The 13,796-nt window shown below is 48.8% G+C and overlaps 1 protein-coding gene and 1 pseudogene across 10 annotated transcripts in view; one reads left to right on the forward strand and one right to left on the reverse strand.

The window, feature by feature from the left end:
• The window catches only part of RhoGAPp190 (Rho GTPase-activating protein 190), a 61,099-nt gene that overhangs the window by 23,144 nt on the left and 24,159 nt on the right, over nt 1–13,796 (forward strand). For 8 of the 10 annotated variants that reach the window (XM_077643461.1, XM_077643463.1, XM_077643462.1 and 5 more), the window contains exons 8-13: nt 1,284–1,750; nt 2,758–2,933; nt 8,268–8,524; nt 9,363–9,501; nt 10,612–10,716; nt 12,082–12,117. In XM_077643461.1, the coding sequence (XP_077499587.1) occupies nt 1,284–1,750; nt 2,758–2,933; nt 8,268–8,524; nt 9,363–9,501; nt 10,612–10,716; nt 12,082–12,117 (1,180 nt within the window). The remainder of the gene's footprint in view (nt 1–1,283; nt 1,751–2,757; nt 2,934–8,267; nt 8,525–9,362; nt 9,502–10,611; nt 10,717–12,081; nt 12,118–13,796) is intronic. The other 2 variants (XM_077643465.1, XM_077643466.1) reach the window with 2 other exon arrangements.
• LOC144110501 (uncharacterized) lies at nt 5,423–6,987 on the reverse strand (annotated as a pseudogene).

The following is a 13,796-nucleotide window of genomic DNA, read 5'->3' on the forward strand; positions in this document are numbered from 1 at the left end:
GCTACCCTTTCCCCGCCGATGCGCCTTCCAACATTGCCCTCCTCGCAGCTCCCCTCCCCTCTCCTCACTCTCTTGCAAATCCGCGCATGGCTTCCGCGATCAACCGCGCCGTCGCCGGTGCCGATCGCGGAGGCCACGCTCAGTGAAGCAGGCCTTCCGTGGGAGCCAAGAGGTGGCTGCACTGACGCTCACGGACACCCCTCATTGGTCTCTCCGCTGGCACTGTGCGTCTGTGTCTTTAGCTTGATTGACTTGATTGCCGCCTGTGCACGTTGCACGTCTACCCCATCGTGCGCTTTTGTCACTCTTGTTGCGGTGCGGACGTTTCGATGGCTTTGTTTAAATCTCGGGCCCTGGTTGTAATTCAGGATGGCGGATGGGAACACCATGCCCATTTCCATTGTATTCAGCGGTAGAGATGATGAAAGCGTCCTAGGCGGAGGTGACGGCCACTGGCGAGCGGTACTGCTTCCGCAAGGCCGGCTTTGTCGAGTGTCTGATGCTGAGCCCGATGCTTCGGAAGATGGACCAGCCCGGCGGCGATTTGTGGCAGCGCATCACCGACTTCGACATGGGGGGAGAGAGCCTTAGACAACTTGTCTATGCCAAGGGCCTCGGCAAAGAGCACGCTTCTGCTTTAAATAAACTGGAAACCTCTCTCATCGGATCTGCGCTGCAAAAAGAGACGTCGATCACGGACTTTTTCGCAAAGAAATAAATTTTGTGTATCTTTAAAGTTGTGGTCCACTTACTACGAACTTCGGGATATAACGAATGGACGCCGCGTGACGCTCATGTTCGTTATAAGCGGGCTCGACTGTATCTCTAGTTTTCAGGTCCATCTAGCATTATTTGCGCAAGTTAGACAGCACTCACTCAAAGATGTCGTCTCTCGAGGCTGTGTGCAGGGTTTTGTGTTAGGCTTGACTGATTAATAAATGCACGCGCTTTAAGGTATTGTGGTCTGTGGGCTTTTCTGAGCCAACCTATTTGTCGATTGTGTGGAGAATGTAAGGTAGGGCCAGTATTAAAGGGAACAGTCAGTTTGCACATAACAACAAATTCTGTTGTTACTTCTGTGCTCAGTGTGAAAATATCTCATTGGCATTATCCGTCCAGAGGGAAACTATTTAGAAAAAAAAGAAAAGTAAGCTTCACAGTCATACTTAGGGAGTTGATCTCTAGTTGATTGCGGGTAATGTGTTCTCTCTTCTTGCGCAGCACTTCTTGTGAGGTATATTAGCCTTGTGATGAGTGCGAGCTGTTGGGCGGTGTGTGTGCAGGTGCGGCTGGCATCGTACCATGAAGCGACGGCATACCGGGACCACCTGCTGCACGCCGTGGTGCTGGTGTACTCGGCGCAGCGGCGGGCGTCCCTGGCGACGCTGAGTGCCTTTGCCAAGGGGCTGGCGGGGGTGCCCATGCAGATCGTGGCCGTGACGGAGGCATCGAGTGCGAGCGCCTTCTTCTCAAGCGAACTCACCCAGCAGCTGATGCGGGATGGCAATGCGCTGGCTGACCAGCTGCAGGCGCACTTTGCCACCTCGTCGACGGCTGCCCCGCACAAAGGCGCCTTCTACCAGGCCTTCTTCAAGGAGGCCTGGGAGCGCAAGCCCCACGTCGAGCGGGCGTTTTACCGTGATGACGATGAAGATGATGAGGATGAAGAGTCCCCAGAAGGGGGCGCACCTCCTGTGCCCAGCCGCCAGGAGTCGTACCACCTCACCGGCGGGGGACCGCAGCACGATGGGTAGGTGAAAAACTCACTGTTGTCATTGCAGATGCCGATGGGACTGCAGAAATCTAACATCTAACATCTAACATCTTTATTTATTTCCAGAAGACAACTGGATGGTCTCTTGGGCTAAAAGCTACACAAAAGCTTGACGAGGCCCAAGAGACCATTACAAGGCAGCAGCGTAAAGAATAGAAACATAATAGATGAATAGTACATAGTACAATCCTGTGTAAAGGCCTTTCCGCGCAGTGGAGCGACAGGGAGAAGTTTCGTTTTTATGACGAGGCCTCTGAGGCACATGGCCGATGTGTTGATGGCGCGTCGGGACTCCATGCTTATCTTCATAGCGGTGTTATCTGATAAAATTGTGGCTGTCTTCTGGGGCAGTAAAGCAACAGGGCTGTGGGCACGTTAATGCAGGGCATGGAAAGTTGGTGACATTGCATGGTGCAGTTATCGACAGAAGGTTTTGATTGCCACAGCACAAAGTTGTCAAGGTGGCAGAGCTTTCGGAGATCTTTTAAAATTGGAGAATGCGCAGTTGTTCTCAAATATACTTTTGAGAGCATGCTTTCTTTTGTTTTGCATTGGAAGCGTTTCATGGTTTACCCAGTGTAGTATGCATTTCTTTTAGCAAGAAATGCTTTTAGCTCGCATTCCTGGAAAACTTAGGTGAGAATTCTCGAGGAATCATGGCGAGCTTGAAACTGGAACTGAAGCCAAACACGAAGCTGAAGTTAAGCTGAATACGAAAGCTGAGTCTTTCTGAAACATTTCGATATTTTCCATTCATATGAGATCCAACAGGAAAAATGTTAACCATGTGTCATATCCCTGAGGAGGATTTGAACCAGTGCCAATTAAGTGAACAGATTTTCTGATGCTTCGGTCCATTTGGTCATTGCCATCAGTTTTTGAATGGAAACAAATTGTCAGTTGAATTAAATAGCTAACTTGTCCTTCCGGACGTCCGGTGGGAGAGTAGGTGTATCCCAATACTGTCTGTAATGGCAATGCAGGTTGTCGGGTGAGGGCTTGTATGAGCAGCTGCCGTCGGAGGGTGGCTCCTCGTCGTCCCCACCAGGCGGCCGCGGGGGTGCATCCCTGAGCAGCGACAACGAGGCGCCCCCTGAGAACGGCACCGACCACCTGGTGCGGCCCTCCCAGCTGCGCAAGCGCCGCAGCCTGCAGGCCGGTAGGTGGCACTACCGCAGACAATGCGGGTTTGTGTGGGGGCCCGCTTTTATGGGGGGAACAAATGCATTGGCCAAGCTGGTTGCTGTCTGAATGACTGGCTACTTGAGCACAGGCCACATGGAATGGGTTTTTTAACAGTGAACAGCTCTGTGCACTCGTTAACTTTGAGTGTGGTAGTGGGAAGATGTAAGGATTGGGGTGTAAGAGAAATAGCCGAAGCTGGGGTGTAAGCAGGAAGGTAAGCTCTTGCCTTGCTATAGGCCTCACATCTTTGAGGAACAGTGTGTGTTTCTTTTCACAGCTACACTGAATTGGCATTTGCATGGGTGATGTCAAAACTCAAGTGTGTGTTTGTCAATGCAATTAAAGTAACAAATCTATGTGTAGCAATGCCTGCATTCCTGCTCCCTTTGTTCATGTCAGCATGTGCTGCCATGTACACCAAGGCTGCTTATGTGTGCGCATGTATTTTTGTAAAGCTCTGTATGTAAGGTGATACAGTAAAAGCTCGTTAATTCAACTCTCCTTAATTTGTAAATCTGGATAATGTGAACTGCCGGCTCGATCTGGGCCCCCGCCCATGTAAATCTTTGGCGTCGGACACTCGTTAATTTCGGACGCTGTGGGTCTCACACTGGTTAATTTGAACAGGTTCCCTAAGGGAGGCCGCATCCAGTTAGGACCGATGTGGCAAGAGATCATCCAAATAGCCCTACTCAGAACCTGAGCTTCATTCTGCAGAGTCGCTCCGCACCTGTGACATACGCGCGATGGCAGGCGTGACAATGAACGGACAGCGCTGTCTCTAAGAACTACCTGACCATTTAGTTTCGGTTTCGTCTCTCCAGAGTTTCGCATCAGCTCTCAGAGATGGCGGCTCGATAAGCCAGCATCAGCTAGCATCTGCCGGTCAACCGTATCCAGCTGAGCACCGTTTCAGACGCTGGTTGGCATATCGCTGCTGTTTTCTTTCTCTCTTAATTTTTTTCTCGCTGCTTCGGCGCCATTTCCTTCCCTTCCATCTGCGTGGTTTGTTCTTCCAGTGTGACAAAAGAGTTTGCTTGTCACGTGCTGTTCGCGGTTAGTGCAGTGAAGCCTCCTCACACATTATGGTGCCGCTCACAATGGGTGCGATACGGTAGCGGTGGAGCTACACCACGCTGCACCGTGAAGTATGCGGGAGGTCCTTGCGATTTTGGCAAAGTTCTGCTTCGATGCTCCTGACTGTATGCACACAGTAAAGCATTGATGGAAATGTGAAGAACAGTCACTGCCTTGCTGCTGTCATGCCAAAATCGGGCAACCATTGCCCAGTGTTTCACCGAATAAATTTACCGTGATGCATGCAGTTCCTGATCGTTTTTTCGGGAGTTTTTTCGGCGTCATTCAATAATTCGAACTTTTGGATAATTCAAGCATTTCTTTCGGTCCCTTGAAGTTTGAATTAATAGGCTTTTACTGTAGCTTGTGGCACCTTGTAAGTCTGGCTGCCATTATAGTGTACTGATATTGATGAGACAGGGTTGGCATGCCTTGCTTAGTGTTCATATGTGCTCCAGTTCAACCGTGCGCTCCGATTTGGCTCTCAAGCATGTGCTGCAGTGTACGTTAAAACCTAAGTTCACAGGGTTAAAGTAATGCAACACGAAATTTGGGTTGTATGTTCTTTCTTCCATGCGTCAGACATTAGAAAACATAAATTGCCAAGTGGAATTCACCTGTACCCACTAAATAAGTTACGTAATTTAATTTTCTCCCTTATACTGTTTGGGTTTCAATAGCCAAACAGTGGCTGTGACTTCAAAGTGGACCTAGGTGACATGGAGCATAAAAAAAAAAAAACTGCTTTGTTATTACTCCTTGTTCATTTGTTATCATTCTGGCCATTGGGGCAAACTTGCATCGGAGTTGAAGTAAATTAAATTGACGAATTGGCAGTTATATATTGTAGTTATTTTATGCCTCACATAACCTAAGTTCGAATAGATTCCACAGCCACCATTTGGCTGTTGAAGCTGAAGCCAAAACAGCATGACCGGAAAAATTCGGTTATAAATTGCTTACCAGGCGTAGAGGAATTTCACATGATGATCCATGTGTACTCACTAATGTTTTAAGGGGAGATGCTACCCAAAGACACTTTTTCTTAAATACAAAACCTAGAACAATGAAACTCTGGCTCCTTATAGAGTTTTCGAGGCTGATTTCAAATATATATTTAGTTTTATTGCAAGTTTCATAGCTTTTGTTCTGTACTATGACAAAAGTGCAAAATATAAGCCTTTTTGCCCCCCCTTTTTCCATAATTAAACTTCCATAATTATGAACCACCCATGGTTCATATTCTTCCACTTGCACTATAGAATGCTGATAGCTAAGTAAGAAGAGCACATAAAATATCATATACACATGAAAAATTGGTACTTGGGAAGTCTCCAATACCCACACCCCAGTAAGTGTTTACTTGAAATTTGCACATATATATAAACAATATTGACATTTAAATAAGATAACAGCACTCCTCACACCTTACAGAAAATGTGGGTAAAATTTCATCCATATCCGAGCACTAGAAGTACCAAAATCAAAGGGGGCAAAATCGAAAACGGGCCAGAAAATGCATTTTGAGAAAAACGAATTTGAAAGTTAGAATAAAAGTTTATTTACAAAAGAAGGCCTGAAATGTGATTAAAATTGCACAGGAAAAGAGTCAAACTGTCCTTTCAGCAGCCACTGCCATTAAAATGAGCCAGCGCCATAAGTTTGTCCCTCACGGCGCTTCCAAGCAGAGTCGTCAGCACGAGACTTTTTTCTCAGCTTGCACCGATTCGCTCTTGACTCCGCTGTCTGTTTTGCAGACATCTTTTTCTGGCACGTGTTGTCTCTTGATGAGCCCAGCACAACTAAATCTTGAGGTGGAAGCACACCCAGCTCTTCTAACACGCTCAAAACTGGAATGCCCTCGGTTGTACCAAAGAACTGCCAAAGCAGTGGCCATCTCCACAACAAATCTTGAAGCAAACCGTGTTTTCGGACAGAGAAGCCATATTTTGCTGTTTAGCGACTCCGCTGCGTTCTGAGTTTTGCCCTGAACACAGCGGGCCAGCAGCTTCTCATCAGTAAGCCTCTTATATATGGGAAGTATAGCTTTTCCCTGGGCTTTTGTGAGCAGGGGTGTGTGGGCTGGTGCAGCTTCACCTAAGGCTTCGGCACGCCTATGCTTGCACCAGGATGCTGGTCCATCTGGGCAATAATTATGGCTGCTCGCACCATCTGATGAAGAAGAATGAAAGTAGGAAGCCCAAATTGCCTGGTGCATACCTTTCACACTGCCCCTGTTGCTCGTGATAGCAATCTGATAATAAGTTGTCAACTTCTGAATGACGGGTTCCTTCAGCTTCTCCCCTCTTGGGAGTGGCTCTTTCAGCTTGCGAAGAGCAGTCCCAAGGCGCTTCGCCACATGATTGGTGCAGTCCTCCTTTTCTATATCCACGGCCCCACCATAGACATTTGCTTCTACGACTGCAGCGTAGGCTTTTGAGTCACCATCACTCAAGAATTTTTTGAACTGCAATGGTGTGTCGTAGGATTGGCTCCTTCGCCATATCCGCACTGCAGCTTCAACTTCCATCGCATGGGATGAACAATCAACATTTTGTTCAAATACAGGGCCATGAAAAGCTTGCCAAATGTCTTCATCTGGCAGGGCCTTGTGTCTACTGCACGCTAGGCAGAAGTTTGATAAAACTTCGAAATCCAAACAAAGTCCAGTGTCAAGGGACACAACTGTACCGATGCCATTGTGGCTTTTATGGCCTCTTTTGTGCCATGTACCATCGTACATAACGGCAATTTCATCGCCTCCTGCTTCACTCTGTGTGATCTGCCTGGACCTCGATAGATTTTTGGACACTGCACTCATTGCCGCATCACGAACTTTTCGGGTGATCGCAGCAAATGTCTTGTGGTGCATTGGCTTTTGCAAGCCAAGAACTGCAGAGAATCGAATTAACTGCTCGTAGCCCATTCCTACCGAGCGCGCTGCCACAACAGTTTTCACATTGACAGCGAAGGCATCGCGCGAGCTCCAGCTGTCGTAGGCTCTGCTTGCCCTCGGTCCATCACCTGCCGCACTCGAGCTGGCCTTCCCGCCCGAAAAAACTCGCCGTGATGTGTATGTCGCTGAGAGAACACTTTCGGGGCACGCACTGTTCTCGCAGCGTAGCTCAAGAAATGACGCAAGTCCTTTGCGTTTGTCGGCTGGTTCACAGACGCACACTTCCGAACGTCGGCACGTTGGACAAACCGCACCGCGCACAAGAATGTTCAGTGCCGTCAAGTCCGTGATCACAGACGACTCCTCATCTCGCACTCTTCCTTCGTCGTCAAAAAGTGCAATCTTCTTTTGCGAGGCACTGACGTACTCCAACGGCGCGTCGAACTCGCCCGAGGAATCGGCGTCGCTGTCGCTAGGCCTCGCGGCCGCGGGTGCACTTGCCGTTGGGCGAGTCTTCACCGTTGATTTGCGTCGGCGTCCTCTAAATTTGTGTACGGACCGATACTTCACTGGCCGGTGACTACGCCTGCTACTGCCGCCTTCATCCATAACGATTATAAATACGAAAATGAAAGTTGTTTATCTACGCGGCTCGACGAGACAACGGACCCAGCAAGTAGGCTTCGCCACACGTAAGGTGCGCAGCTGCCAATGGCGATCCCCAATCCGCACCACGTGATTCGCAGCTCTCGAAAAACGCGGCACACGCATGCCTTTTATTATTATTTCTTGCGCTATAGCAGCCCTGGCAACCATGGTTATTGGAAGGAGGAAGGCTTGGCTGAGCTCCGTATGCGATCTGCAGTGGCTAGCGGCCGCGAGACGCTAGAAGACGGCGCATTTTCGGACTTTTAACAGCCACCCTGTGCTCTTTAAACGCAATTTTGACCCAGTTACAGTTCGAATTCAGCTTTAATTTTTATTTTCATAATAGTAGAGGCATTAAACTTCGCAAAACAAGCGAAAACAAAAAATGTATTATTTTAGAAAAAAACCGCGTTTTTCAACCCGCATCTCCCCTTAAGCAGCATTTCAGAGAAGGAAACGCGCTACCAAAAACTTGGTGTCTTTACTCCTGTAAAGGATGACGAGGTGGTCTGTTTGTCTGTTTATGAAACCCGTCTGGTGGTTGCTTTGGCCAGTTTTTTCTGAGAGAGCAGTTTGAATGGGTTTTCCTCGTGTAAATAGTTGTCAGGCGGTTACATTCATCACTGCACAGTGGGTTGTCACTGGCGGAGTGAAGAAAGACTGAGCAGCTTCCTTTCTTGCGTGCAGAGCTATATCGCCAGCAGCCTTACCCGAGCTCAGATTCCATGGAAGGACGGGTTCCACCGGCGCCACCCACCCTGGTGACCTTTGGAGGGGGTGGTCCGTCACCCCTGTCGGTACCACCTCCGCTGACCGAGGCACCCCCACGGTGCGCCCCGCCACCTCGGCTGTGCACAACGGGTCGACGGTCACAGTCTCGGGATGCGCCACCACCACCCCCAAGCTTTCCTACCGCGGGCCTGCGCAAGTCCAGCAGCCTCAAGGTGGGACGGGAGTGTGCCCAGAAATGGGGGACAGTGGCTGCAGCTTCTCCAGAAATTGGAATACAACCGATCCTCAATAATGTGCACTTGGTGCAGAGCGAAAATTTATTCGAAATATGTAGAGCACGAATTAACGGCCCGTAGAATAACACTTGGCGTTGACGGAACCAAAGCTTGCATTCGAACAAGCTGGAAGTTTGAATTGACAAGAGTTCCCTGTAAACATTGACCAGCGTTCTCTAAGTATGCCAGATGTGAAGCTAGGTTTCAAAGAAACTACCCTGCTTTTTTTTTGTAACTGTATTGGAAATCGGCAGAAATATAGTTCTCCTGTCAGCAGAAAACAGTCAGGAATATATATGACACCTTCAAAAAGTGGTTGGCTACGTTTGTTGTTCTCTTTACATATGATGCGACAGCATATGGAATCAAATTTTTAACCAGCCAAGCATGTTGGGACAGGGAAGTTCTTTTTCCCCATCTAGTAATGAGGTTTTGCTGGCTTGAACATGAGGCCCAGGGGAAAAATTGTAGAAGGTGAATGATTCTGGTGCACATCTTGTCTCCCGTGTGTCCCTTATCCTCATATCTTTTGCGCTGGTGACGTGTGCCAGGTCAGATGTCCAGCTCTTGCACACGTCAGTAGAAGCTGCAGTGCTCCTTTGCTTTTACGCACATCATACTCTGATCCCTGCCTTCTGTTGCTATTGAAAGAATCCACTGTTCTCTCCTATGTGTACATGCACCGTAGAGACTGCCTTTGTTGAGTGCTGGTGGTACGCTGGTTTGAAGTGTGACAGGGCTTAGTTCATGACATTCTCCTTTCTTGGCTTGGCAGGCATCGTACGGCCTTGGGGTGGGCCGAGCGGCGCCCGTCGTTCCCCCCGTGGCACCCGTGCCCACAGAGGAACAGGACGCCACGCACTCTGACAGCATCACGGACGACGACGACACCATCTCCTCATCGGGGCTCAGTGGTGAGTGCTTCTGCATGATATGCCTGCAGCGAACAGCTGGCAGGGTGGCTTATGCCGCATGCTGCGGGTCAACCAGCAGTGTGCTGTGGCAAAGGACCTCATTGTTGTCATCACCTGATTAGAAGAGGAAAGGAATTGCTTGTTTAATTTAGATAGCCGATAGTTTCACAGAAAGCAGAACTAACCGCTTGCTGCTGGCGATTTTCTCAACCCGCAACCTCTGCATGTTGCATACTGTGGTGTACCAGCTGAGCCATGGCTCTCTCGCCTTCTACTTTCAAATGTAAAAATGTTGCTCAGAGCCTCCTAACTTCAGTAATGTCTACCAGTGCCACCCCTAGCCATGGTGGCGGATGTGATATGTTCATTTATACCGCATGTGCCTAGTAGTACATGACCCAGCAAGGAGGGAGAGTGGTGGCTACGTGAGAACCCCCTCACGTTACCTATTCATTGAGACTGTTAGAACCAGAACCCTCGCTTTGCTTTTGAGCTCACAGGGGCGGGGACACGCATACAAAAGGATTGGAAACTCAGAAAGCATAGGGGAACACAATTTTTTTTTATGTAGGTGTTGACTAGAAGAGCTTCAAATGGGCCTAGGTGGTTTGTAATCTTCAATATTGTTATTGCGCTACTCATGGTTTACCCAAACAAGAACGACACATACAGACAGGGCACAAACTATCAACTGATTTTATTGCGTGGGAAATTTGTTTTATATGAACTGTTAAGATGAAAAAAGAAGAAAGAAGGGACACAAAAACAGTTCATATAAAACGAATGTCCCACGCAATAAAATCAGTTGATAGTTTGCGCCCTGTCTGTATGTGTCGTTCTTGTCTGTGTAAACCATGAGTAGCGCAATAACAATGTTGAAGATGTTGACTAGAAGGAGGAATTAATTGCATGATAGTCGGGTCCTACTCACTGTTCTTCCGTTTCTTGGCTTGATGTTTCAAAATGGCACTGCCCCCTGCAGACTTTCGTGCATTGTGCCGAAATGTGCTGTTGCCAAGGAGGGAAGAGCTCGCCTGACCCCCTGTGTGCGTCTCTCTCTCCTTCCTTGCTCCTCCTGCTGTACTCCTCTTTCTCCCTCTCTATGAGCAGCCAGCTGCGACTTCCTGCAGGGGGTGTACCCTCCACCCCCTGAGCCGGCACCGCCAGACTTTTCTGCCTCGGCCCGACTGCAGAAGGGCCCCTCCGTCTCCTCAGGTCTCTCTCTATTTCTGCTGCTCTATTGCGCCCTTTTGCTTTTCTCAGCCTTGCTCTGTGTGCTCTTTCACATCAGATGGCTGTGCTGCTGCTCCAGCTGATTTGGGACGTCACTTTCTGAAAAGTGAGACGGCATGGAAGATGACATTCTTGACAGCACCCATTGAACGAGGGGCGGGAGCGAAGCCTCCCTTTGCTAGCCGCCGTTTCAGCAAGGAGACTTGTCTTTGTCTGGATCTCTCTGGGCCTTGTCTGGGACGAAGACAAGCCCCCACCTTGTCAGAACGTTGGCTTGTGGACTGAGGCTTCCCTCTTGCTGATTGTTTGTTTTGTACTGTCACTTGCTCAGAAGTAGCTTATTTGTGAGACAGGGCCCTACAGCTGCTCAGTTGTAGTGGTTGATGTTTTCAGGTCAGAGACCCATCTAGGTAACACTGCCCGTTGACTCCTAGGGGCCAAGTTTGCACACTCCGGAGAAGTTGAATCAGCAGCGCTGCTTCACCTTGTCAGTGGCAGTGGCGCACTTGTCTGCGTCATATTGGTGACTGGCCGGTCAGGTCTTCAATTGAGCTGCAGTTCTTCTTGAAATTGCTAAATTTTCAGTCCACTACCAGATTGCCACATGCTAATGTTATGTTAGCCCACAATGGGGTCCACATGGGCAAAATACTGTGCAGGGCAGTAGTGACAGCTTGTAGATGTGGGTTAGTTGATAACTAGGGAAGTATAGTGGAACACTCCACGGGTGACATCAAAGAAATGGAAGTTTTGCCTTTGTGGGCTGAACTATTCATGTATCAAGTTCGCCTTGGATTTTACCATGCCCCTAGCTGTGTTTGTGAGGCCAGCCAATTTTTAAGTGTGTCACTGCAGCTTGTTTTCTGATGGCAGCAGCAGTGCTGAGAACTTTGGGTACAAACTTCCGTCTCATATTCCTGAAAGGTAAACTAAGTTGGCTTTATACACCACTCTAGTGTTAGCACAGCGTGTGGTGGCAGCAGTGAATTGCCGCTGGAGGATAAAAATGTGATGAGGGTATTGGGGCCACTGTCTTGTTGCACTGCTCTGTGTCGAGCTGCCTGTGTGCTAACGGGCAAACACAGCTGCAGTAACTGCATGTAAGTGTGCAGTCTTCTTACAAGCACAGCGAGACAAAGTTGACACACTGCGAGTGCATGGTGAATAACCATTCCTGAGCCATGAACCGCACTGCACTGTACTGCCTCGTTGTGGTCGAGAGCTGCTGGTCTCTGACTTGGCTGTGCTTCTTGCTGAGCGGATGATGGAGTGTGCTTGGGGTGCTCTGTGGCTGTGGTTCTGACGCTGTGCCTTCCCCCCACCCTGTTTATGTGCATGCTGCGGCAGAGGCGGGATCCCAGGAGTCCCTGGGCATGGACACAGGTGATGCAGTTCATGTTGACGTCACGCCCCCCCACGTGTCACACGTTCCACAGCCTTTTCCCTGTCCTGTTTCCTGCTTCTCCGCTGCTCAAAATGGAGCTCTCTGACTGTCAGTGGCCTTGTGGGGTGGAAAGAGTGCACTGGAGGAGGAGGGGAGGGGAAATGAAATATAAAATCACCCAAGTGCTATCTTAGCCAGTTGTACTTTCTCGTTGCTCACGAGATACTGTCTCATATATTCTCATGGCATCTTCAGCTGGTCGTTTCGATCCTTTCACTCAGAGCGCTTAGATTTCAAACTTCAAATCAGATTTCAAACTTCAAATCAAAGCCAGATGAGGTGGTGTCTACCCAAATGTGTGAGCTGTCGAGTGGTCATGTGACGGAAACAGGGAGAATGGTGACACCAGAACAAAGAGCAGCAGTTCATAGCCGTCTTCGGCGTGTTGTTTTTATCCCTTCGCTGCCTCTTTGCTGGCGCGTGTCCACATTTCGTTCACCAGCAGACTCTGCCACATTGAGGCACGAAAAGTTGACGCTTTCATCGTATACACAAATCTTTTTACACTGCAAGCACTAAAGAACACATGTATTGCAGTCGCACAGTACAAGAGCGTAGCCGCAGATATGATGTATTGTCAAAAATGTAGCCGCAAAGACTGTGTAGAAGTGATCTTGAGTGGCTATGCCTTTCCCGTACTTGCTGGTGCAGGCATTGGCAAAAGTCATCGCTGCTGGACATACTACAAAAACCATCCTTAGGCTGCTGCGCATGGTGTAGAACTTTGCTAACTTGTAGCTCATGTTGAACTCAAGCTCAAGAACATCTAAACACCGTCATACAGCCGCTTGACACTGAGTTATTGTGCTGTCACATCGTCACAATGCCGATGCAGCACTGAGATTTGTGGGCTAGGCCACTCTGATTTTGAGGCCGAGAGCAACCGAGAGCGTTAGGAAAGAACCAGTTGAGTACATCAAGGGTGCCCTATTTCAACCAGTTCAGTACAACCAGTTCAGCTGCTCGCAAGAGTGCTTTAGAGTGCTCAGAAATGGCCAGTTGAGGATGCCATTAGACTGCAGCCTGACACACTTGCACTGCAGCTTAGTTTGTAATTGCCCCAGCATCAGCTTGCCCACGATGATATTGAAGCCTCACTTAGGACTTGCAGTGGGAATGCCATGTATGCCAGACAGGGGTATTGTGCTGAGCATCCATTTCACTTTCCATTGCCCGCTTTATGCTTGTGCGTCCAGTCTTGAGTGTCATTTTGAGCTTGCCACTTGTTGTGGGCATCCCACCACAGGCTAGCAAAGTGAAGGGGGTTTCTGCACACGTGACCCACAGATTCTCTGCTGGGCTGTTCAACAAGCAGATTTATTCTTGTGTATCTAGTGATGATTACTGGTTGCTGTCGGGGTGTCAGAAAAGAGGAAGAGGCTTTGTCATGTGTGGGTTCAAATCCAGCCATGTTATTGGCCTATATCGCCATGCTATTGGCTTATATCGGAAACAAGAGATGGGTATCTTTCAACTTTCGATTGAGCGATCAGTAGAACTTTCATGTGCACCACTCGCCGTGCCATATATTATGGATGACTGCTGGGAGAAACTGCAGTAATTGCATAATTTCTAGAAAGCCAGATGTGCGATAAAGACTGTGAAAGTGTGAAAGATA

This window comes from Amblyomma americanum, chromosome 11 (genome assembly GCF_052857255.1).
Source record: "Amblyomma americanum isolate KBUSLIRL-KWMA chromosome 11, ASM5285725v1, whole genome shotgun sequence".
NCBI classification, from domain to species: domain Eukaryota; kingdom Metazoa; phylum Arthropoda; class Arachnida; order Ixodida; family Ixodidae; genus Amblyomma; species Amblyomma americanum.